The 23,600-nt window shown below is 69.3% G+C and overlaps 4 protein-coding genes across 4 annotated transcripts in view; 2 read left to right on the forward strand and 2 right to left on the reverse strand.

Annotated features, from left to right (window-relative positions):
- Positions 1 to 127: 127 nt before the first annotated feature.
- Positions 128 to 19,144, reverse strand: LOC136556247 (zinc finger protein Xfin-like). Its single transcript, XM_066549314.1, has 10 exons — positions 18,899 to 19,144; positions 18,707 to 18,787; positions 16,736 to 18,399; positions 11,226 to 11,444; positions 8,975 to 9,292; positions 6,149 to 6,523; positions 5,350 to 5,458; positions 4,926 to 5,039; positions 2,514 to 4,398; positions 128 to 1,997 (listed from the first exon to the last, which is right to left on the reverse strand). The coding sequence occupies exons 1-10, from the start codon at positions 18,924 to 18,926 to the stop codon at positions 1,415 to 1,417; spliced, it is 5,376 nt and encodes a 1,791-aa protein (XP_066405411.1). The 5' UTR covers positions 18,927 to 19,144; the 3' UTR covers positions 128 to 1,414.
- RARRES2 (retinoic acid receptor responder 2) lies at positions 9,094 to 12,120 on the forward strand. The gene is made up of 5 exons (XM_066550216.1): positions 9,094 to 9,329; positions 10,433 to 10,534; positions 11,157 to 11,261; positions 11,335 to 11,448; positions 11,997 to 12,120. The coding sequence occupies exons 1-4, from the start codon at positions 9,144 to 9,146 to the stop codon at positions 11,446 to 11,448; spliced, it is 507 nt and encodes a 168-aa protein (XP_066406313.1). The 5' UTR covers positions 9,094 to 9,143; the 3' UTR covers positions 11,997 to 12,120.
- Positions 12,281 to 15,190, reverse strand: LRRC61 (leucine rich repeat containing 61). The gene is made up of 2 exons (XM_066550181.1): positions 15,143 to 15,190; positions 12,281 to 14,407 (listed from the first exon to the last, which is right to left on the reverse strand). The coding sequence occupies exons 1-2, from the start codon at positions 15,188 to 15,190 to the stop codon at positions 13,547 to 13,549; spliced, it is 909 nt and encodes a 302-aa protein (XP_066406278.1). The 3' UTR covers positions 12,281 to 13,546.
- A 1,722-nt stretch (positions 19,145 to 20,866) lies between the features above and the next one.
- The window catches only part of LOC136556248 (SCO-spondin-like), a 33,329-nt gene continuing 30,595 nt past the window's right edge, over positions 20,867 to 23,600 (forward strand). Inside the window, exons 1-4 of the mRNA XM_066549330.1 lie at positions 20,867 to 20,952; positions 22,004 to 22,198; positions 22,273 to 22,355; positions 22,982 to 23,328. Coding sequence (XP_066405427.1) covers positions 20,867 to 20,952; positions 22,004 to 22,198; positions 22,273 to 22,355; positions 22,982 to 23,328 — 711 coding nt within the window. The remainder of the gene's footprint in view (positions 20,953 to 22,003; positions 22,199 to 22,272; positions 22,356 to 22,981; positions 23,329 to 23,600) is intronic.

Consider the following 23,600-nt stretch of genomic DNA (forward strand, 5'->3'; position numbering starts at 1 on the left):
TGGCAGTGTCCCTGGTGGTCCCTTGGCCATGGTCAGAGCCTTTCCCGGGGCTCAGGCCAGGCCTGAGGCTGCAGAGAGACCCCTGTGCCCCCCGCCCAGTCCCAGACAGAGCACCTGGAGCCCTGCAGCCATCAGAAGCTTTTATTTTAAATAACCTCAAAAAATAGAATTGCAGAGAGCAGAGCTGGGGAAGGGGAGTGGGGCGGGACCCCCTGCCCAGCTGGGGCTCCGGGGGCGGCTGTCCCAGTGTCGGTCCCGTCACAGGATCCGGTTCCCTTTGGGATGAAGCAACGGCAGCTCCCAGCGGTGTCTGTGGCCGAAGCTCTGCCCAGACCGTGGATCCCCGGCTCTGTCACACCGGGGGGACGGGGAGAGGCCACACAAACCCCAGCCAAGCCCCCCGAGCCCCCCACCACCACCGCCACCACCACGATCCGGCCCCAGCGGCCCCCCCGTGTCACCCTTCCCCATCCGGAATATCGAGTCCCAAAGCGCGCAGTTACCCAGAGCAAGCAGAAGCACAAGCTGCCCCCCATCCCCCCGGCACCGGAGGCGTCTCCGGGCCCTTCTGGAAGCAGAGCTGAGCCCTTCCAGTCCCTTTTCCTTTTCCTGGCTGTTTGCCCAGTGTGCTCCCAGCCCCCCGCATGGAGCTGCACTGGGGACCCCAGGGGTCAGCCCGCTGCAGGGCGGGCCCAGCCTCCCATCCCAGCATGTCCTTAGGGAATGCCGTCCAGTCCGGAACAGGCTGGAAGGTTCTGGAAGCAGAGGGAGCCCTTGAGGGCCCCTCTTGTCCCAAGTCTGACTCCAGTGGACGCAACTCCACTGTGCCCAGCTCTTCCTGGTCTGTGTGGCTGGAGCCCACTCGGCAGATCCGGCCCCAGCGCTGGCTCCTCCAGCCCTTTGGTGTCTTCCCAAGCCAGGAATGTGCCATATCCCAGCCTGGCTCTGCTTTGCCCCACAGCCTCGGCTGGAGGTTCCTCCAAGTCCCAGTGCTGAATCTGGCTGGCAGTGTCACCTTGGCACCGAGCCCTCAGCTCTGTCCCTTTGGCTCTGTCCCCTCAGTTCCATCCTTTTGGCTCTGTCCCCTTGGCTCCATCCTTTTGGCTCTGTCCCCTTGGCTCCATCTTGTTGACTCTGTCCCCTCGGCTCCGTCCCTCTGGCTCCGTCCCCTCGGCTCCATTTTTGGCTCTGTCCCCTGGGCTCCATCTCCTCCAGGCTCGCCGTAGGTGACCCCATGAGCCAAGGGCTGGTCCTTGCTGGGGGTGTCTCACTGGGGGTTCCAGTGTGGGGGATCGCAGGCGGCCGGGGCAGGGTAGGGGTCCTGGTGGGGGGGTCTCAGCGCAGGTCCCAGCGTGGGAGTCGCAGGCGGCCGGGGGATCCCGGGGCTCACAGGCGGCCGGGGGGGTCCCGGGGCTCACAGGCAGCCGGGGCACGGGGCCGGTTTCTCCTCGCCACACTCGCGCTCCGGCGCTCCCGGCACTCGCTTCTCGTCGAAGGCGCGGGCGCAGCCGCCGGCCTTGGCCCAGAGCTGCCCGCGGGGGGGCTCGGGAGGGCGGGGGGCCAGGCAGGCGGCGCAGCAGCACGGTGGGGGCAGCCCCGGCGCCCGGGGGCTCGGGCCGCCCCCGGGGCACTTACAGGGGGGCACCGGGGCGGCGCCGGGGCCGGGCGGGGGCTCGTCCTGCATCAGCTGCAGGAGGATGTCGGCAGCGCCCGAGGGGCTGTCGGGGCGCGCCGGGGGCGCCCCGCGGGAGCAGGGCGGCAGCAGCAGCGCCGGGGGCTCGGGGCCCTTGGCCAGGGGGTCGCCGGCGGCGCAGGGGGGGGCCAGGCCGACGCCGTGGGTGCGGCGGTGCCGCAGCAGGTGAGCCTTCTGGCTGAAGCCCTTGCCGCAGTCGGCGCAGCGGAACGGCCGCTCCCCGGTGTGCGTCCGCAGGTGCACGGCCAGGTTCACCTTCTGCCGGAAGCGCTTCCCGCACTCGGCACAGGCGTGGGGCCGCTCGGCGGCGCAGCCGTGGGGACACTCGGAGCACGCGTGGGGACACTCGGAGCACGCGTGGGGCTGCTCGGCGCAGCCGTGGGGCCGCTCGGCACAGGGGTGGGGGCGCTCGCAGGGGTGGGGATGCTCGGCACAGGTGCGAGGATGCTCGGCGCAGCCGCGGGGGCACTCGGCGCAGGCGTGGGGCTGCTCGCACGCGTGGGGCCGCTTGCCGCAGGCGTGGGGCTGCTCGCAGGGGTGGGGACACTCAGCACAGGGGTGCGGCCGCTCGGCGCAGGGCTGCGGCTGCCCGCAGGTGTGGGGTCGCTCACAGGCGTGAGGATGCTCCGTACAGGCGTGAGGATGCTCCGTACAGGCGTGAGGATGCTCGGCACAGGTGCGGCGCTGCTCGGGGCAGGTGTGGAGCCGGTCAGCGCAGCCGTGGGGACGCTCGGCACAAGCGTGGGGACGCTCGGCACAAGCGTGGGGACACTTGGCGCAGGTGTGCAGCTGCTCGGCGCAGGTGTGGGGCCGCTCGCCGCCGCCATGGCCTGGCCGGAGCCCCCCGTGCTCCGCACAGGCCTCCCCGCAGAGCCCGCAGGGGAAGGGGCTCCCGGCGGGGTCCAGGGTGCCGGGGGCCGGGCCGGGGGTCCCGGTGTGCACGCGCTGGTGCACCCGCAGGGACAATTTGCTCTTGAAGCGCTTGGGGCACTCGAGGCAGGTGAAGGGCTGGCGGCCCAGGTGCGTCTTCTGGTGTGCCAGCAGGTTGGGCTTCTGGGCGAAGCGCTTCCCGCACTGGGCGCAGGCGAAGGGGCGCTCGCCCGTGTGTACCCGGTAGTGCGTCACCAGGTTGCCCTTCTGGTTGAAGCGGCGGCCGCAGACGCCGCAGGTGAAGGGCCGCTCACCTGTGTGGATGCGCTGGTGGGTGGCCAGGTTGGTTTTGAGGCTGAAGCGCTTGCCGCAGGTGTCGCAGCGGAAGGGGCCGCGCCCGCCGGCGCCGTGCCCGTGCCGCGGCGCCCGCTCGCACTGCGCCAGGCCCCGCCCGCACTCGGGGCACGGCCAGGGCCGGCCCTCGCCCGCCCGCGCCCCCGGGGGGGACCCGGGGGGCTGCTCGGCGCCCGGCTCCGCAGGGGGGGCGCCGGGGCACGGCTTGTGCCCCGCGTGGCTCTTCTGGTGGGCGACGAGGGCGAGCCAGAGCCCGAAGCTGTTGCCGCACTGATTGCAGATGAAGGGCTTTTCCGGGGAGAGCACGGCCTCGCCCGGCCCCGGCTGCGCCCCCAGGGGCCCCAGGAGGGGCGGGCCGGGGGCGAAGGGCGCGGCGGGCGCCTCGGGGGGCCGCAGCAGGGGCACCTTGGGGCAGAAGCCTTCGCCGCAGTGGGCGCAGGGGAAGGAGGGCTCGGCCGGGGGCGGGGGGGGGAAGCCCTTCTCGGGGCACGGGAACAGCTCGGTGGCGCCCTCGGGGAGCTTGGGGGCGGGCGGGAGCGGGGCGAAGGGAGCGGGGTCCTGCGGGGCGGGCGCGGGGGGCAGCAGGGCGGGCGCGGCCCCGAAGGGCGCGGCGGGGGCCGGGCCGCGCGCGGGGCAGCGGCGCTGGCGGGGGATGTGCGTCTTCTGGTGGGCCTTGAGGGACACCTTGTCCTTGAAGCACTTGTGGCACTGGGCGCAGGGGAAGGGGCGCAGGTCGGTGTGGGTGCTCTGGTGCGTGACCAGGTTGGTTTTCTGGGTGAAGCGCTTGCCGCACTGGGCGCAGGCGAAGGGCCGCTCACCTGTGTGCACCCGGTAGTGCGTCACCAGGTTGGTTTTCTGGTTGAAGCTGCGGCCGCACAGGAAGCAGGAGAAGGGCCGCTCGCCCGTGTGGATGCGCCGGTGCGTGATCAGGTTGGGCTTCTGCCGGAAGCTCTTGCCGCACTCGGGGCACACGAAGGGCGCGTCCTCGGGGCAGCCCCGCGCCGGCGCCCGCGCCCGCGCCTTGCCCTCCTCGGGGTGGGCGCCGTGGATGCGCTGGTGCGCCAGCAGGTTGGCCTTCTGCGAGAAGCTCTTGCCGCACTGGGCGCAGGGGAAGGGCCGCTCGCCCGTGTGCACGCGCCGGTGCGTCAGCAGGTTGGGCCGCTGGCTGAAGCTCTTGCCGCAGTCCCCGCAGCGGAACGGCTTCTCCCCGGTGTGGATGCGCTCGTGCGTCACCAGGCTCTGCTTCTGCCGGAAGCCCTTCCCGCACTGGGCGCAGCGGAAGGGGCCGGGGACGCCCCCCTGGGCCCCCCAGCAGCCGGCGCGGGGGGCAGGGGGGTCCCGGGGGGGCTCGGGGCCGCGCTGCCCGCCGGGGAACCAGCGGCCGGAGCTGCCGCCCGCGGCGGCCGGGAACAGCTCCAGGGAGCCGGCGCCAATCCCGGGCTTCTCCTCGGGCTCCACCTTGCTCACCCGCCCGGGCTCCACTGCACCGGAGAGATCCCGGGGTTAGCCCGGCTCCCAGAGAATTCCAGGCTGTCCCGAGTGGGGAGGACCCAGGCCCAGCTCCCCCTTCCATGTGGGGCCCCCACTGCTGAACCATGGCGACATGGGACACCCCAAAGAGCTTCAACTCCCCAAGCCTCTCCTGGTGTGTGACACCCCAAAGGGCCCTCAAAACCCCCAGTTTGTGACACACAGGTCCAAAATTGTCTAAACTGGCTCAGAATGGCAAAAACTGGTCTAAAATGGCCAAAACTGGCTCTCAAAACTGGCCTACAATGACCACAAACTGGTCCAGTATTACCACAAATTGGTCATGAATGGCTGTGAACTGGCCCAGGATGGCGCCAAAATGGCTGAAAACTGGCCCAAAATGGCTGAAAAAGGTCTTTAAACTGGCCCCAAAATGTTCTAAACTGCCCCAGAACGCCCCTAAAGAATCCCAGCCCGCCTTTTCCCCTGAGCCCCCCAGTCCCACTGCTCTCCCCCAGTCCCACAGATCCGGACTCACCAGCACAGGGGCTGCCCAGGGCCTTGGACTCCTCTGGGCCTGTCCGCGCGGCTCCGAACGGCTCCTCCGGCGGCTTCATCCCGAACAAACCCCCCGGCTTAAAGAACCGGTACCCTGGGGGGACACGGGGCAGCGCCGTCGGGAGCCCGGCACGGCTGGGAGCGGGCTGATCCCGGGAGAGCCGGGCTGATCCCGGGAGAGCCGGGCTCTGGCACGGGGCATGGAGCCGCTCCTCAAGAAGCGGCTCCAGGTGAGCTGGGACGGAGCCATCCTGGGCTCTGGGCTTTCCCTGCAGCCTCTCCCAGCCCCGGGAATCCCCAGAACACTTTCATCATCCCAGTTCAAAGTCCCCACAAAAATGCACAGAGTTCTGTGCGGAAAATCCCACCCCAGCCCCCACCCCAGGGTGTTCTCCTCCCCTCACCTGTGCAGGGATCCGAGGGGATCTCGGCGCCCACGGCATCCAGCTGGGATCCGGCCCGCGGCGCCGGGCTCAGCCGGGAATACGGGAGCAGATCCAGGGCGTGGGCGGGCTGGGGAGGGGGCAGCGGCTCAGAGGCATTTTGGGGTCATTTTGGGATGTTTGGGGACCTTTCCCTGGGTTTGGCCACAGGCCAAGGACAGGGATCGTGCCCCTATTCCTGCATCCCAAATACGAGGTTTCTCGCTCCAGGATGGAGCCCCCATCCCTGCTCCCCAAACCAGTCCCCTGCTCCCCCAAATCACACCCCCACCTCCCCAAACCAAATCCCCGCTTCTCCAGCAGATCCCTCCTTCCCAAACGAGATCCTTGCTCCCCCACAACAGATGCCCAGCCCCGTTCCTCCAGACCAGATCCCTGACCCCCAAACCAGGTCCCTGTCCCCCCCATCCCCACTGCCCACCCCCCAAACCAGCTCCTTTTCCAGCCAGGACCCGCACCGAGGGAGGAACATGTCCCGAGGACCTAGTCCTGCTTCTCCGGAGACACTGAACCCCCCCCCCGGTCCCCCGTGCCCTCCCGGGTCCCTCTCGTGTCCCCAAGCCCCCGCAGCCCGGTGGAGGCAGAGCCGGGAGGGGGGTGCGGCCCCCAATGCGCCGATTTCCCGGAAAAACTCCTGGGGGGCTCCAGGGGTCGAGGAAAAAAACACGGGAAAAGCCCCGGGCCCCGGGGATCCCCCCAAAGGCCGCGGGGGGAGGAGGAGCGGGGATCCCCCGGGAGTTCCCCCGAGTCCCCCGCGTACCTGGGGCGCTCCCCCCGCCGACATCGCTGCCCCTTCCCGGGCCCTGCGGCCCCTCCGGCTCCTCGGGGCTCCTTCCCCGCGGCTCCCCGACCCTTCCCCGGCCTCTGCCCGGCCTCCTCCTGGCCTCCTTCCGCCACCGAGTCCCTCAAATGGCCGCGACGGGTCCTGGGAGAGCGGGAGAGCCGCGATGGGAGCGGGAGCGGGGATGGGGCGGGAGGGCGGCGGGGATGGGGCGGGAGGGCGGCGGAACCGGGCCGGAGGAGCGCGGCAGTCCCGAAGCGGCTCCGGCGGCCTCGGCCCCCCCGTCCTCCTCCTCCTCCTCCTCCTCCCCCCGGAATTTGGGGTGCGGAAGGCGCCGAGCGGGGCCGGATCCGGCTGTGAACGGCGAGAGCCGGGAGCGCTGGGAGTTGTAGTTCGGGATGGGATGGGATGGATCGGATGGGATGGGATAAGGGGATGGGATGGGATAATGGAACGGGATCGGATGGGATGGGAGCGAGCAGGAGCGGCAGCAGGGAATGGCCCCGGCACAGCATCGGCTTGTCCAGCCGGGAACGGCCCCGGGAACCAGGAATAGCCCCGGGAGCCGAGAACAGCCCCGGCACAGCATCCTCCTGGCAGGAATAGCCCCGGGCGCTGGGAATAGCCCGGCACTGCCTCGCCTTGGCAGTCAGGAATAGCCCTGGGGCGCGGGAGGAGCCGTGGCGTGGAATCACCTCATCACCCGGGAACAGCCCCGGGAGCCGGGAACAGCCCCGGGAGCCGGGAACGGCCCCGGGAGCCGGGAACGGCCCCGGGAGCCGGGAACGGCCCCGGGAGCGGCCCCGGGAGCCGGGAACAGCCCCAGGGCCACCGGGCCGCGCTCCCCCGGGCCCAGCGGCTCCTGCGGCAGCTCCCGGCGATCTCGGCTCTCCTCGGTGCCGGCCGCGCCTCGGGGGGTTCGCAGTGACCCCCGTGCGCCCCAGCACCGGCTCCCTCCCGCGGGACCCCCGGACCCGCCGCTCCCACGGGTGTTCCCCCGGCAGTTCCCGAGACACCCGAGCTCCCCCAGACTCACCCCGAGCCCCCCCGACCCCCGGTCCGTGCCACCCCCCCCCCCTCCGGGCCACGTGACCGCGACCCCCGGGACCCTCCCCGGGAAACTCACGGGCGGCCGCTGCCCCGCCGCGCGGTGACGTCACGCGCGCGGTGACGTCAGTGCGCCGGTGACGTCGTGGTGTCAGCCATGGCCGCGTCCGGCCGCTCCCCGTTCCGGGTCGGGGGGCGGGGCCCGGCGGCAGCGCCCCCTAGCGGAGCCGCGGGACAGGGGATGGGGAGGGGCCGGAGAGACCCCGCCCCCCCAGTGTCCCCCCAGCGTCCCCTCGGTGTCCCCTTAGTGTCCCTTAGTGTTCCCCAGTACTGCCCCGGTGTCCCCAGCGTGCCCAGGGTCCCCCAGTACAGCCCCAGTGTCCCCAGTGTCCCTTAGTGTTCCTCAGTACAGCCCCAGTGTCCCCAGTGCCCCCACAGTGCTCCCCAGAGCTCCCCAGTGCCCTCCAGGACTCCCCAGTACAGCCCCAGTGTCCCCAGTGTCCCCCAGTACAGCCCCAGGGCTCCCAGTGTCCCCTCACTGTCCCCCAATACAGCCCCGGTGTCCCCAGCGTGCCCCAATGTCCCCAGTACAGCCCCAGTGTCCCCAGTGTCCCCCATACAGTCCAAGTGCTCCCACAGTGCTCACACAGTGCTCTCCAGAGCTCCCCAGACCTCCCAGTGTCCCCCAGTACAGCCCCAGTGCCTCCCAGTAACCCCACAATTCCCCCCAGTGCACTCCCGTGCCAGCTGCACCCCCTGGTGCTCCCCGGTGCCCCCCACACCTCCGGATGTCACCCCCCTGGCCTTCAGCACCTCACTCCCCCCATGTCCTGCTGCCGGGAGGGGGTACCCGAACAAGGACAGCCGGGAGGAGTGGGAGGTTGTTCCCAGCGTCTGGAGCACATTCCCGGGGGACAGAACCCCATTCCCGAGGACAGGATCCCATTCCCGGGGGCAGGACCCCATTCTTGGGGGGCAGGACCCCGTTCCCGGAGGGCAGAGCTCATTCGCGGCTGCTCCGGGGGCCGGAGCCATTCCCGGGGACCAGAGCCCATGGCCGGTACCAGGAGTCTTTTCTGGCGGCAGGGTGTCCTTCCCGGTGGGACATGACAACATTCCCGGGGGGCAGGAGCCCTTTCCCGGGGGCGGGAGTCATTCCCGGGGGCAGGAGCCCTTTCCCGGGGGCAAGGATGCCACTCCCGGTGGGACACGACAACACTGGCGGTGGGACAGGGACATGAAGCCATCCCTGCGGGACTGGAGGTTGTTCCCAGGAGCGGGAGCCCATTCCCGGAGGCTGGAGTTTGCTCCCAGGGGACTGCAGCCCATTCTCGGGCGGCAGGAGCCAATTCCCCGGGGCCAGGAGCCGTTCCCGGGGGGCAGGAGCCCATTCCCAGGGGGCAGGAGCCCATTCCCAGGGGGCAGGAACCCATTCCCGGGAGGCAGGAGCCGTTCCCGGGGGGCAGGAGCCGTTCCCGGGGGGCAGAGCCCTTCCCTGGGCTGCAGGGTGTTCCCAGAGGACTGCAGCCCATTACCGGGGGGCAGGAGCCGTTCCCGGGGGGCAGGAGCCGTTCCGGGGGCTGCAGGGCGCTCCCAGGGCAGGATGGCATTCCCTGCTCATGACGCCATTCCCGGGGTCTGTCCCCCGATCCCATCCCATCCCACCCTATTATCCCATCCCACCCCACCCCATTATCCCATCCCACCCCATTATCCCACCCCATTATCCCACCCCATTATCCCACCCCATTATCCCACCCCATTATCCCATCCCATCTCGGCCCCTCCTCCCGCGCCCCGCGGCGGGGGTGGGGGGGGTGACCCGCGGGGCCGTCCCGGGGGCGGATTTGGGGGCAGATCCCAGGAAATCGGCTCATGCCGGCCCGACGCCAGCGGCCCGCGGATCCGTGAGGCAGCTGCGGGCGGGATGGGGCTGCCGGTGTGGCGCTGGCTGCCGCTGGCCCTGGCGGCGGCCCTGGCGGCGGCGGCGGTGGCCGCGGGGCAGTCCCCGCTGCAGCGGCGCGTGGTGCGCGATGTGCTCGAGTATTTCCACGGGCGCAGCAACGTGCACTTCCTCTTCAAGGAGCGGGAGCTGGACGGGCTCATCGAGCGGGTCAGCAACGGCGTTCCGCACCGGGAGCCGCCACCCGGCAGCCGGGATGGCCACGGGAACGGGGAGGGGGCGCGGGGGTCCCGGGGGGAACGGGGAGGGGACGGAGTGGCCGGGAGGGAGCAGCGGTGGAGGGGTCATCGAGGGGGTGGGCAGGGATTGGGATCGAGGATTATTGGGGGCTCAGGGTGGCCACGAGGACAGGGAGGGGGTCAGGGTGGGGGGTCCTGGAGGGCGCACGGGTGAACGGGGTCATCGGGCATGGGGGATGATTTGGGGTTGGGATTTGGGGTTCAGGGTCCGGGATGACCATGGGAATGGGGAGGGTGTTGGGGTGTCCCAGGGGGAACAGAGAGGGTAGGGGTGGGGATTGGGGTGTCCTGGAGGGCCAGAAAGGGTTAGAGTGGAGATTGGGGTGTCCCAGGAGGGACAGAGAGAGGGTTGGGGAGGGGATTGGAGTGTCCTGGAGGGAATGGCAGATGGATGGGATTGTCAAGCAGGTGAGTTTGGGGTTTGGGACTGGGGTTCAGGACTGGGATCCGGGATGGCCACAGGAATGGGGAGGGGCTCGGGTGTCCCACAGGGAATGGGCAAAGTGCCGGGGTACCCTGGGGTGCCCAGGACCGGCCCTGCTGGCCGGACTGAGCTTGGTTATTCATTAACAGATCCAAGCTGATCCCGGTGCCCCCGGAGCCAGGGCCATCCCGGGGTGCCCCTGCACACTGTCCCATCTCTGGGAAGGGCCAGGACTCCAGGGACCTCCACTTTGGGCCACGTGCCAGTCTTGGGGCCACCCTGGGGTCATTCCTGGGATGGGTTTACCTGAGGGTTTCCAGCATTCAGGATCCCACCCAGGGTTCAGGGTCCCGCCTGGGATTTGGGGTTCCTGTGGGAGCTTTGAGGTCCCTCTCAGGGGTTGGCGTCTGGGGAGTTCAGGGTCTCTCCCAGCATTTGGGGTCACTCCTGGGGTTCGGGGTCTCACTGGGGGCTGTATTCCCTGGGAGTCTGTGGGGTCTGGGAGTCACTCCAGAGGTCGGGATGCCACTGGGGGGTCCAGGCCCTGCCATGCCACGCCCTACCACGCCCTGCCACCCCCGTTCCCCCAGGAGGACCCTTCGGGGACCTTTGTGCAGCTCCGCCTGGGCCTGGCACAGACCACGTGTCGGAAGCGAGCGCCACAGCGGCACTGCCGGGTGCTGGAGAGCCGGGTGAGGCACCTGGGGACTGTCCTGGGCTGTCCCTCCTCCCTGGGGCACATGGGCTGTCCCTTTTCCCTTGGGGCACGTGGGGTGTCCCTCCTCCCCAGGGCCACATCCCAGAGTGTTCCCATCTCCCTTGGGCACATCCTGGAGTGGTGTCCCCTCCCCCAGGACACTTTCCAATCTGTCCCTCTCCTTTGGGCCACGTCCCCACTCCTTTGGGGCATATCCTGGAGTATCCCCTATCCCTTGTGGCACATCCCCCCATAGGGCCCCATCGCTGGGTGTCCCCCCATCCCCTGAGCCCATCCCTGGGTGTCCCCTCACCCTTGTGGTCCATTCCTGGTTGTCCCGCATCCCTTGGGGCCATCCCTGGGTGTCCCCCCATCCCTTGAGGCCATCCCTGGGTGTCCCCCCATCCCTTGAGGCCATCCCTGGGTGTCCCCCCACCCTTGTGGCCCATTCCTGGGTGTCCCCCATCCCTTGGGGCCATCCCAGGGGTCCCCCAGCCCCTCAGCCTCCTGCAGACCTGCTGTCCCCCCCCTGCTGCTGTGGGTGGGACAGAGGGGACAGTGGTCAGTGCCAGAGGGTCCCCAGGGTTCCCAGGGGTGACATGCCACCGTGTCCCCAGCGGAAGCCGATCTGCCTGGCCTGCTACAAGTTTGACACCGGCGACGTCCCCAAGGTGCTGGACAAGTACCACAACTGCGGCCCCAGCCACCACCTGGCAGCCAAGGTGAGGTGTCCCCAGTGCCCCCCGGTGTCCCCCGCCGTGTCCCCAGCCGGTGCCAGCCCCTGTGTGCCCGCAGGAGATCCGGCAGCGGGACGAGGCCGAGTGCCGGGCGGTGGAGGAGGCAGGCAGAGGGGGGGACACGCCGTACCTGCCCGGGATGTTCGCCTTCTCCCGGGGGCTGCCAGCCTAGGTGGGTACAGAGACAGGGGACAGGGGGCACAGGGACCCTGTCACAGCCCCTCTGTGTCCCCTGGGCATAGGTGGGTACAGGGACAGGGGACACGGGGACCCCGTCACAGCCTCTCTGTGTCCCCTGGGCATAGGTGGGTACAGGGACAGGGGACAGGGGACACAGGGACCCTGTCACAGCCTCTCTGTGTCCTCTGGGCATAGGTGGGTACGGGGGGACAGGGGACACGGGGACCCCGTCACAGGTCCCTCCATGTCCTCTGGGGCTAGGTGGGTATGGGGGGACAGGGGACACAGGGACCACATCACAGCCCCCTCCGTGTCCCCTGGGCCTAGGTGGGTACAGGGCACCCTGGGACAGGGGACATAGGGACCCCATCACAGCCCCCTCCATGTCCCCTGGGCATAGGTGGGTATGGGGATAGGGGACAGGAGACACAGGGACCCCATCACAGCCCCCTCTGTGTCCCCTGGGCATAGGTGGGTATGGGGACAGGGGACAGGGGACACAGGGACCCCATCACAGCCCCCTCTGTGTCCCCTTTCCAGGCACCACGGCACCATGGCCTGCCCCGCTTGTCACCCCCCAGCCCCCTGTGACCAAGGAGGGTCCTGGACGTGTCCCCCCCTCCTGCCTGTCCCCTGTCCCCAATAAACCCAGCGCTGGCTCCGCTCTCACGGCTCTTATTCCCACCTGGCACCGCCCGTGTCACCCCCCATTGTCCCCAGGGGTGAGATGGGGACACGGTGGGTGTGTCACCTCTTGTCCCCAGGGCGGAAAGACACAGACACGATGGGTGAGAGACCCCTGAGGCAGCAGGACAGAAGGACACTGGAGGGTGGGACATGTTTAATGCACAGTGCCACCACGTCCCCTGTCCCCGAGATGTCCCCCAGCCGAGGCTGGGCTCCCCACAGCTGCTCTGCTGCTCCCTGGGGACGCTCTGCTGGGCTGGGGTGGCTCTGGGGGTGCCCCAGCTCCAGTGTGGGGGTCCCACAGCTCACAGGAGGAAGGAGACAGGCTTGTGGTGGCTCTGGGGGTCTCAGGGTGACAGTGTGGGCTCTGGGGGCTTTCCTGGATCCATTTCTGGGCTCCCACGGATAAGGAAATGAACTTGGGCAGGGCTGAGGGGCTCCTAGACCTGGTTTTGGGTCTCACACTTCAGAAGATGAGGGAGCTAGACTTGTGATGGCTCTGGGGGTATCCCAGCCCTGGTTTTGGGGTCCCACAGCTCAGGCTGTTGTGGCTCTGGGGGTTCTCCTGGCCCCGTTTTGGGGTCCTATGGCTCAGATGATGGTGGCTTTGGGCTGTGGTGACTTTGGGCGTTCTCCTAGCCCCGTTTTTGTGGTCCTGTGGTTCAGATGATGGTGGCTCTGAGGGTTCTCATGGCCCCATTTTCAGGGTCCTGTGGCACAGATGATGGTGGCTCTGGGCTGTGGTGGCTCTGGGGGTTCTCCATTCCCATCTTTGGGGGTTCTCCTGGCCCCATTTTTGGGGTCCTGTGGTTCATATGATGGTGGCTCTGGGCTGTGGTGGCTCTGGGGACTCTCCATTCCCATCTTTGAGGGCTCTCCATTCCCATCTTTGGGGGCTCTCCATTCCCATCTTTGGGGGCTCTCCATTCCCATCTTTGAGGGTTCTCCATTCCCATCTTTGAGGGTTCTCCATTCCATCTTTGGAGGTTCTCCATTCCCATCTTTGGGGGTTCTCCATTCCCATCTTTGGGGGTTCTCCATTCCCATCTCTGGAGGTTCTCCATTCCCATCTTTGGGGGCTCTCCATTCCCATCTTTGAGGGCTCTCCATTCCCATCTTTGGGGGCTCTCCATTCCCATCTTTGGGGGCTCTCCATTCCCATCTTTGGGGGTTCTCCATTCCCATCTTTGGGTGTTGTCCATTCCCATCTTTGGGGGCTCTCCATTCCCATCTTTGGAGGTTCTCCATGCCCATCTTTGGGTGTTCTCCATTCCCATCTTTGGGGGCTCTCCATTCCCATCTTTGAGGGTTCTCCATTCCCATCTTTGGGGGTTCTCCATTGCCACCTTTGGGCTCCCACAGCTCAGCCAACGCCATCTCCAGCCCACGTGTCCCCGTGGCGCTCAGAACCCGAAGTCCCCGTGCTGCCGGCGGCCGAGCGCGCGCTGTGCCTGCGCGATGGAGTCGTCGGCGCGGCGGCCGAGCTCGCGGCACTCGCGCAGGGCCTGGCCCAGCTGCCGCGTGGCCTCCTCCAGCACGGCGCTGCGCCGCGCCGGCCGCGCCTCCCAGAACCCGGCGCGCACCCAGGGCTGCGGGGGCTCCGCGGGCGCGGCCGCGGGCGCATCCTCCCCGTCCAGGGCCGCGTCCAGCTCGCGGCACAGGCGGAACAGCTCGCTGCCGCGGCCCGCCACGCGCTGCCCGTCGATGGCCTTGAGGCCGGGCAGCATGGCGGCCAGCGTGGAGCGGTAGGCCGGGGCGGCGCACAGCGGGTTGGCCAGGCCGCCGCGCGGGTCCCGCAGGCGCAGGCTCTCCAGGTGCCGCAGGCCCTGCAGGCAGCGCAGCTGGCGCAGGCTGCGCAGGCGGTTGCCGGCCAGGTTGAGCTGGCGCAGGCTGCGGCAGCCCCGCAGCGGCTCCACGCTGGCCACGCGGTTGGCGGCCAGGTTGAGCACGGCCAGGGCGCGCAGCGCGGCCAGTGGCGCCAGCCCCGCGATGGCGTTGCCCGACAGGTCCAGCCACTCCAGGTTGGAGCAGTCGGCCAGGCAGCCCAGGTGGGCGATGCCGCGGCCGCGCAGCCGCAGCAGCAGGATGGACTCCAGGGAGAACTCGCCCGTCGTGGCCTTGAGCAGCGCCGGCGTCACCCGCACCCCAGAGCCTTCGTCCTCCTCCTCCTCCTCCTCCTCCTCCTCCTCCTCCTCTGATGGCTCCGACACCTCCGGCTCCTCTGACGCCTCCTCCCCGCGCCCCTCCATCCCTGCGGGGAGGTCCTGGGGGGACAGCAGGGCTGGGGTGGCACCGGGGATCCCCCGGGGTGGCCTTGGGGTGCCCTGGGGTGTGGGGACACATGTGGTGTGCGAGGGGGGCACAGGGACACACATGGGGCACGTCTGGGGGTGTCACCTCCTCCTCCCCGCACCCCTCCATCCCCATAGTGGGGTCCTGAGCAGGGAAAAGGGCTGAGGATGGCACTGGGGAATGGCTCTGGATGGACACGCTGGTGTGTCCTGGGGTGTGGGGACACTTGTGGGAATCTGTGCAGGAATTGGGGTGCAGAGACATATGTGGGAAACATCTGGGGGTGTCTTGGGGGTGTGGGGACACATGTAGGACCCAAAGGCCACTGGTGTGGTCAGGAGACACACGGGGGTCATATCTGGGGTGAACCTGGGGCACAGGGACAGTTCCAGAGCCCACGGGGAGCCCCCACACCCCAAGCGGCCCTCACTCCAACACCCCCCAGACCCACCGTGTTCCATCCCCCGGTGCCCCCAGGTCTCCCCATTCCGCCGTCGGTGTCCCCGTTACCCCCTCAGCGCTCCCGCACCCAGCCCCCGACCTCACCGACCCCCCCGTTCCCTCCCCCACTGCTCCCAGACCCTTTTGTGGTTCCCTCGTGACCCCCCCCGAGCCCCTCCATTTCACCCGCCCCTCTCCGCCCTCCCGGTGCCCCCCAGGTCCCCCCAAATCCCCGCTCCCCGCCCGTCCTCCCCCCCCGCTCTCACCGCACGGCGGCTCCCAGCGGCCCCCGAGGCCCCGCCCCCCGTTGCCATGGGGACTAAGCCCCGCCCCCGTTGCCATAGGGGCGAGGTCCCGCCCACCGCGAGGCCACACCCCCTGTCTCCCCTTGATTGACCACGCCCCCTTCCTCCAGGCCCCGCCCCCCGCTGCCCCCGGCCCGTGCGCGGGGCCCGCGATCCCGCAGAATTCCATACAAACGCTTTATTGGCACTGCGGGACACCCCCGCTGCCCCCTGCCCGCAATGGGGACACCCCTCCCGCAGAATTCCATACAAACGCTTTATTGGCACTGCGGGACACCCCCGCTGCCCCCTGCCCGCAATGGGGACACCCCTCCCGCAGAATTCCATACAAACGCTTTATTGGCACTGCGGGACACCCCCGCTGCCCCCTGCCCGCAATGGGGACACCCCTCCCGCAGAATTCCATACAAACGCTTTATTGGCACTGCGGGACACCCCCGCTGCCCCCTGCCCGCAATGGGGACACCCCTCCCGCAGAATTCCATACAAACGCTTTATTGGCACTGCGGGACACCCCCGCTGCCCCCTGCCGCAATGGGGACACCCCTCCCGCAGAATTCCATACAAACGCTTTATTGGCACTGCGGGACACCCCCGCTGCCCCCTGCCCGCAATGGGGACACCCCTCCCGCAGAATTCCATACAAACGCTTTATTGGCACTGCGGGACACCCCCGCTGCCCCCTGCCGCAATGGGGACACCCCTCCCGCAGAATTCCATACAAACGGCTTTACTGGCACTGCGGGACACCCCCGCTGCCCCCTGCCCGCAATGGGGACACCCCTCCCGCAGAATTCCATACAAACGCTTTATTGGCACTGCGGGACACCCCCGCTGCCCCCTGCCGCAATGGGGACACCCCTCCCGCAGAATTCCATACAAACGCTTTATTGGCACTGCGGGACACCCCCGCTGCCCCCTGCCCTCAATGGGGACACCCCTCCCGACCCCGCCCTGGGGTCCCCCCAGGTCCCTCTCACCGGAGGCTTTCCAGCGCCACCGGCCACCACACTCCGGGGCTGCTCCTGCACCGCTGCCCGTGGCAGAACGGGCCGGGATCCTGTGGGATCCTATGGGATGCAGTGAGATCCCCCTGCCGGGGCCCCTGGCACATCCCGGTGCTCAGGATGTGGCACCGGCGCATCCTGGCACCTTCAGGGCTGAGGGGTCACCACCGGCACTGCTGCGGGCACTGGCACAGCCCGGCACAGCCAGGCACAGCCCGGCGCAGGGTGCCAAGGATGCAGCAGTGGCAGCCACTGGAGAACCCGGCACACCCCAGTGCTCAGGATGTGCCACTGGAGAACCCGGCACACCCCAGTGCTCAGGATGTGCCACTGGAGAACCCGGCACACCCCAGTGCTCAGGATGTGCCACTGGAGAACCCGGCACACCCCAGTGCTCAGGATGTGCCACTGGCAGCCACTGGGTCCCCTGGCACATCCGCAGCAGCCATCAGGGTCCATGGCACCTCCCAGCACCTCCTGACACTGCCGTGCCAGGGATTCACCATTGGCAACCACCAGAGCCCCTGGCACCTCCAGGCGTTCAGGGGCAGAGGGTGGGGGGCTCTGACCAGTCCAGCTGGGACCCAGTGACACCGGTGCCAGTGGCAGCGGTGGCTGTGGCCATCCCTGCCCCAGCAGTGCCCGTGCCTGTCCCTGTGCCCGTGCCGGTGCCGTGGGTGCGCTCGTGGCGCTCCAGGTGCGTTTTGCGGGTGAAGCCGCGGCCGCAGCGGGCGCAGTGGTGGGGCCGCAGCCCCGTGTGCACGGCCTGGTGCCGGCCCAGGTTGGTCTTGGAGCTGAAGCGGCGGCCGCAGCGGGCGCAGGCGTGGGGCCGCGTGCCCGAGTGCACCAGCAGGTGCCGCGCCAGGTGCGCCTTGCGCCCGAAGCCGCGCCCGCACTGGGGGCACGTGAAGGGGCGCTGGGCAGGGGGCACCTGCGGGGGGTCCTGGGCACAGCCCTGGCCGCTTTTGGCACTGGGCACCTGCAGCTGGGGCTGGTGGTCCTGGGCACCGGGCACCTGCGGCCGGGGCTGGTGGTCCTGGGCACCGGGCACCTGCGGGGGCTGCAGGAGGGGCGGGGTGTCCTGGGCGCAGCCGTGGCTGCCGTTGGCACCAGGCACCTGTGACAGGAGCTGAGGGTCCTGCACGAAGGGGGGCTCGGCCGTGGGCACCTGTGGGGGGTGCTGGGGGCCCTGGGCTGCGGGCTCCTGTGGGGGCTGCAGGGGGTGCTGGGGGTCCTGGGCACAGCCGAGGGCTTGGCTCTCCAGGTGCTGCCACAGCTGCGACGACAAGTTCTGCTTCCAGGGGATGCCCGTCCCACACTGGGGGCAAATGAGCAGATTCTCCTCGGCGGGGCCGTCCCTGTCCCCGTCCCGATGCTCATCCAGGTGTCCATTCCCAGCTCCCAGCACCGCTCCCGTGTGCAGCCCCAGGTGCGGCGCCGGGCTCTGCTTCCAGGTGAGGCTCATCTCACACCCCGGGCAGGGCAGCGGCTTTTCCTCGGCAGGGCCGTGCCCATCTCCGTGCCCGTCGGGGTGCCCGTGCCCCGGGGCGGGGTCCCCGTGCAGGCGCAGGTGGCGCAGGAGGTGCTGGCGGTGGGCGAAGCGGCGGGCGCAGCGCGGGCAGGGGTGCGGCCGCTCTCCGGTGTGCGTGCGCAGGTGCCGGTCCAGGTGCGTTTTCTTGCGGAAGCGGCGGGCGCAGCGCGGGCAGGGGTAGGGCCGCTCGCCGGTGTGCGTGCGCAGGTGCGAGCGCAGGTGGATGCGCTGGCGGAAGCGGCGGCCGCAGTGCGGGCACGGGAAGGGCCGCTCGCCCGTGTGCACCCGCAGGTGCCGCGTCAGGTGCGCCTTCTTGCCGAAGGCCTTCCCGCACTGCGGGCAGCAGAAGGGCCGCGGGCCGGGCTGCGAGCGGCGCCCGCACCCACCGGCGCCGGGGCTCATCCCCACGCCCGTGCCCGTGCCCACCCCGAAGCCGATCCCGATGCCGTCCAGGCGCGGCCCCGGCCCCCAGGCCGGCAGCACCCCGTACCCCAGCTCCTCCGGGCACGGCTCCTCCGCCTTGCAGGCACCGGCGATCCCTGGGGACCCGGCGGGCTCGGCGGCGAAGGCGCCGGGAAGGGGCGGCGGCGTCAGCGGGGCCCCGGTTCTGGCTGCGGCCGCCCAGGCCTCGGCCTCATCCTCCTCCTCCTCCACCTTCACCTTCCGCACCAGCCACTGCCCTGCAGGCACACGGGAGGGGACGTGCCAACGCCAGGGTGTCCCGGCACAGCCACCGGAACACGGGAGCTGTCACCCAAGGACGTGGAGCTGCCACTGGCACCGGGCACGGTGACCATCAAGGCCAACGGCACCGGGGACGTGGTGACAGTCACTTCAAGGACCTGGCACAGTCCCTGGCCCTGGGGACATGGTGACCATCCCCCAAGGACCCAGTACTGCCACCAGGCCCAGGACAGGGTGACAGTGACCCTGTGGCCCCAGCGCTCCCGGGACAGGCCTGGCACTGCCGCTGTGACCGTCCCTCACCTGAGTCGTGGAGCTCTGGCTCCCCTGGATCATCCCTGTCATCCTCGGGGGTCACCTCCGCCTTGGGGACCACCAGCCATTCTGGGGGGACAAAGAGGCACAGACAGGTCCTTCCCCGGCTCAGGGGGGCCCCGAGTGCCCCGGGACCCCGCGGGCCCCCCCGAGACCCCCCCGGCATCCCCCAGTGCCCACCTGAGCCGGTGCATCCCGGTGCTTCCATCTCCTCCCGCTCCGTCCTGGCCACGGTGGGACCTGCGGGGTGGGGCACGGGGTGAGCCCCCCCAGACCCGAGCTCGGGACCCCCTACCCACCGCGGGGTTCGGGATCCCTGCGACCCCCGGGCGCGGTGGGGGCGGACCCTCTCCTGCCTGGTGGGTCCGGGGGGGTCTGGAAGGGTTCGGGGGCAATCCGGGGGGGTTCAGGGGGGTCAGGCAGGGCTCGCAGGGATCCGGGGGGGTCTCGTGGGATTCCGTGGGGCTCTGGGGTGTTCCGCGGGGTTCCCGTGGAGTGGCGTCCCCGTCCTGGTCCCCCAGGAGCTCACGGCCACCCCACCGCCATTCTCCGTCCGCCCTGGGCCCCCCGGTACCCCCCCCCAAGCCGTTTCCGCACCCCCAGCGCCCTCAGTCCCCCTTGGTCGCCCCCCAAGCCGTTTTTGTTCCCCGCTGTCCCCTCCGTGCCCCCTTCCCGTCCCCGCCCTCCCATCCTGCCCCTCCCCGCCGCTCCGCCCGCCCTTCCTGCCCCTCCCGAGCCCGGTCCCGTGGCGATCCTGGTGGCGAACCCGCTCCGGTCCCGGTCCCGCCCGTACCCGCGGCCTCGGGGCTGCCCCGGCCCCGCCGCCGCCGCCGCCGCCGCCGCGCCCCGCCCCCCGCGGTGGCCGCCGGTCCCCCCGCCCCGCCGGGACCGCCCCCCCCGTGTCCGCACCCCCGGGCTCCCCCCCGTGTGTCCCCGTGTGTCCCCGTGTCCTCCACCCCTGCGCTGTACCGCGTGTCCCCCGGGGAGGGGACACGGACATGGACACGGCTGGGTCGGGGACAGCATGGGGGGGGCATGGGGACACGGACAGGGACACAGCGGGGACATGGACAGGGACACGGGACAGGGACACGAGGGGGACACGGACAGGGACAGAGCGGGGACATGGACAGGGACACGAGGGGGACACGGGACAGGGACACAGCGGGGACATGGACAGGGACACAGGGGGGACAGGGACAGGGACAGGGACACGAGGGGGACACGGGAAGGGACATAGGGGGGACACGGACAGGGACATGGGGGGGACACGGACAGGGACACGGCTGGGTCGGGGACAGCATGGGGGGGCATGGGGACACAGCGGGGACATGGACAGGGACACGGGGGGACACGGGACAGGGACACGGGACAGGGACACGGGACAGGGACACGAGGGGGACACGGGACAGGGACACAGTGGGGATACGGGAAGGGACATAGGGGGGACACGGGACAGGGACACGGGGGGGACGCGGGAAGGGACAGGAGGACACCGGGGGACTTGGGGACACTCAGGGAGGCATGGGGAGAACAATGGGCAAGGACACGGGATAGAAAAGGGGACATGGAGGGCACGGGGGGGGGACACACGGAGGGCATGGGGGGGACACAGAGGACACTGTGGGGGGGGACATTGGAGAACACAGGACTGGGCTGTGGGGGGACATGGGGCTGGGAGGACACAGGGGACATGAGGGGACACCGGACAGGGACGTGGGGGCACGGAGGGGTACAGGGGACACAGACAGGACACAAGGGGACACGCGACAGGGACGGGGGGACACAGGGGGCTGATCGTGACCAGGACTCGCTGCCCTGCCACATCCGTGTCCCTGTGCCCCGTGCCGGATCCCGGATGTCCCGCGCCGTTGCCTTCTCCCAGGAAACGGGGAGATGTCACCCTGGTGTCACCATGCCCCCCCAGCCGCCAGCTGTGCCCAATCGGCTTCACCGCAGCTGGTGGCACTTCTGGGGACTTCCCATAAATCCCGGAGCCGCCGGGCAGTGCCAGAGCTGGGGCCGGTGAGTGGTGCTGGGGTGGGTGACATTGGGGTGACCCCGCAGGACCCCTGGCCGCAAGGACACCCGGGAATTGTGACAATGGGGGCACCTGGATCCCACTTTTCCAGGGACACCAGATCGGACATGGCTGCGGTGGCAGGGCCAGGGGTCACCAGGGGAGTGGCGGCCATCGCCGCGCTGTGGGTGACAGCCGTGGGGGCAGCCACGGGGTGAGGAACGGGAACGGGAACGGGGATGGGAGTGGGAGTGGGAGTGGGGATGGGGAATGGGGATGGGGAACAGGAAATGGGAATGGGGAACGGGGAACGGGGAATGGGAATGGGAATGGGACAGGGAATGGGGATGGGGATGGGGATGGGGAACAGGAAATGGGAACGGGGAATGGAGAATGGGACAGGGACAGGGAATGGGGAATGGGGATGGGAATGGGAATGGGGATGGGGATGGGACAGGGAATGGGGATGGGAATGGGAATGGGAATGGGGAATGGGAATGGGGGTGGGGAATGGGAATGGGGATGGGACAGGGAATGGGAATGGGAATGGAGAATGGGAATAGGAATGGGAATGGGGATGGGGAATGGGAATGGGGATGGGGATGGGGAACAGGAAATGGGAATGGGGAATGGAGAATGGGAATGGGAATGGGAATGGGGAATGGCGATGGGAATGGGAATGGGAATGGGAATGGGAATGGGAATGGGAATGGGGGATGTGAATGGGGGAATGGGGAGGAGGAACAGGAAATGGGAATGGGGAATGGGGAATGGGGAATGGGAATGGGGAACGGGAACTGGGAATGAGGACTGGGAACTGGGAATTGGGAACTGAGAATGGGTTTGGGAGCTGGGAAAGAGAACTGGGAATTGGGGCTGCAAAATAGAGATCAGGGCCTGGTACTGGAAATAGGGACTAGGAGGTGGGAATGGATGGCAGGATCAGGGATGGGAGCTGGGATGGGAACAGGGTGGGAGCTGGGATGGGAGCTGGGAAAGAGAACTGGGATGGAGCTGGGTGGGAGCTGGGGTGGGTGCCAGAAGCCAGGGTGGATCCCTGCTGGGTGCCTGCATGGAGGCTGGGAGCTGGGATGTGTGCCCGGACTGGGGATGGATGGGGGCGTGCCAGATGGGAGCTGGGCTGGAGCTGGGATTGTGCTGGGTGCTGGTGGATCCTGGGCGGATCCCGGGTGGATCCCGGCGGATCCCGGCGGATCCCGGGTGGATCCCGGGTGGATCCCGGCGGATCCCGTGGCTGCCCGCAGGCGCTGGTGCGAGCGGACGGTGCTGGTGACGGAGCAGGAGGAGGTGACGCCGCGGCGCGAGGCCGCGGTGCCGTGCCCCAGTTTGTACCAGTACAGCCTGGCCGGGTGGCGCCTGGACCGGGACCGCACGCGCCGGGACCGCGGGAACTCCCCCGGGGACACCGGCACCGAGCCCGGCCTCTGCTACATCTACCGGTGAGCCGGGGGGGGGGCGGTGTGGCACCGGGTGGCACCGGGGGACGCTGGGTGACACCGGGGTGTCCCCACAGCCCTCCGGAGATGCAGCCGGTGGCCCGGAACCGCACGGAGCGCGGCTGCTGTCCCGGCTGGAGCGGCGCCCGCTGCACCGAGGGTCAGTGAGGGGGGACACGGGGACACCCGGGGACATCCCTGCAGTGTCATTCCCACCGGGAGCTGGGATGGGCGTCACTCCCACCGTGTCATTCCCAGCGGGGACTAGGAGCAGGGCTGGATGCCAGGACGGGAGCTGGCTCTGGTGCTGGGATGGGAACTGGGAGCTGGGATGGGAACTGGGAACCAGGATGGAAGTTGGAATGGGAACTGGGAGCTGGGACTGATGCTGGGATGTGATTTGGGAGCTGGAATGGGAACTGGGAGCCAGGATGGGATTTGGGAGCTTGGATTGGAACTGTGTGCCGGGATGGGAACTGGGAGCTGGGATTTGGGAACTGGGAGCTGGGATGGGAACTGAGAGCTGGGACTGGTTCTAGGATGGGAACTGGGAGCCAGGATGGGAGCTGGGAGCTGGGATGGGACTTGGAATGGGAACTGGGAGCCGGGACTGGTGCTGGGATGGGAACTGGGAGCCAGAATGGGAGTTGGGATGAGCGTCACTCCCACCACGTCATTCCCGCTGTGGCACCCTCACTGTGCCATTCCCTCTGGGTGCTGGGACAGGTGCTGGGGTCCGTGCCATCCCCTGTGCCCCTCGGTGTCACCGCTGTCCCCGTCCTGCAGGCCCCGGCTCCCTGGGCCGCTGTTTCAGCGCGTGGCAGTGCCAGGACAGCGCCAGCCACAACGGCAGCGCCATGAGCCGCGCCGAGTGCTGCCGGCAGCCCTGGGGACACAGCTGGCGCCGCGGGGACGCCGGGGGGCCCTGCCTGCCCTGCACCCGCCTGCCCCTGGGCGGGGACGGGGGCTCCCCGCGCCACCGCGGCCCCCCGGCCGCCTGCCAGGCCTGGGCCGGGTCGCGCCTCCGCACCTTCGACGGGCGCCACTTCGCGGTCACCGGGAACTGCCGGTACAGCCTGGCCACCGCCACCGACGGCACCTGGGACGTCACCATCGGCCTGGGACACCCCCGGGTACCGGGGGGCGCGGGGAGGGGCGCTCAGAGTCACCGCCAGCCTGGAATGGGGCTGGGATGGATGGTGGGGACAGGGATGGGGGACAGTGCCTGGCATGTCACCAACACACACACAGACACTGGGAGAGGGGGACAGGATGGGTCACCGGGGCCACTGCTCCCATTCCCAGAGGGGGAATGGGGCTGGGAGCTGAGATGGGTGATGGGGTGGGGCTGGGGTGGGAGCTGGCAGCTGGGATGGGAGCTGGGATGGGTTTTGGGGCTGGGATG

Source organism: Molothrus aeneus, chromosome 1 (genome assembly GCF_037042795.1).
Source record: "Molothrus aeneus isolate 106 chromosome 1, BPBGC_Maene_1.0, whole genome shotgun sequence".
NCBI lineage: Eukaryota > Metazoa > Chordata > Aves > Passeriformes > Icteridae > Molothrus > Molothrus aeneus.

What these genes read in the sequence shown, in the direction of transcription:
- RARRES2 (XM_066550216.1), top strand. Translation starts at nt 9,144, where the DNA reads ATGGGGCTGCCGGTGTGGCGCTGGCTGCCGCTGGCCCTGGCGGCGGCC. An exon ending in GCCGGGTGCTGGAGAGCCGG is followed by an intron (nt 10,535 to 11,156) that starts GTGAGGCACCTG and finishes CCGTGTCCCCAG; the next exon opens with CGGAAGCCGATCTGCCTGGC. An exon ending in GCCACCACCTGGCAGCCAAG is followed by an intron (nt 11,262 to 11,334) that starts GTGAGGTGTCCC and finishes GTGTGCCCGCAG; the next exon opens with GAGATCCGGCAGCGGGACGA.
- LOC136556247 (XM_066549314.1), bottom strand. Translation starts at nt 18,926, where the DNA reads ATGGAAGCACCGGGATGCACCGGCTCAG. An exon ending in CAGAGCCCCCCACCCTCTGC is followed by an intron (nt 11,445 to 16,735) that starts CCCTGAACGCCT and finishes GTACCCACCTAG; the next exon opens with GCTGGCAGCCCCCGGGAGAA. An exon ending in CCCCTCGGATCCCTGCACAG is followed by an intron (nt 5,040 to 5,349) that starts GTGAGGGGAGGA and finishes GTGTCCCCCCAG; the next exon opens with GGTACCGGTTCTTTAAGCCG.
- LRRC61 (XM_066550181.1), bottom strand. Translation starts at nt 15,190, where the DNA reads ATGGCAACGGGGGGCGGGGCCTCGGGGGCCGCTGGGAGCCGCCGTGCG. An exon ending in CCGCTGGGAGCCGCCGTGCG is followed by an intron (nt 14,408 to 15,142) that starts GTGAGAGCGGGG and finishes CTGTCCCCCCAG; the next exon opens with GACCTCCCCGCAGGGATGGA.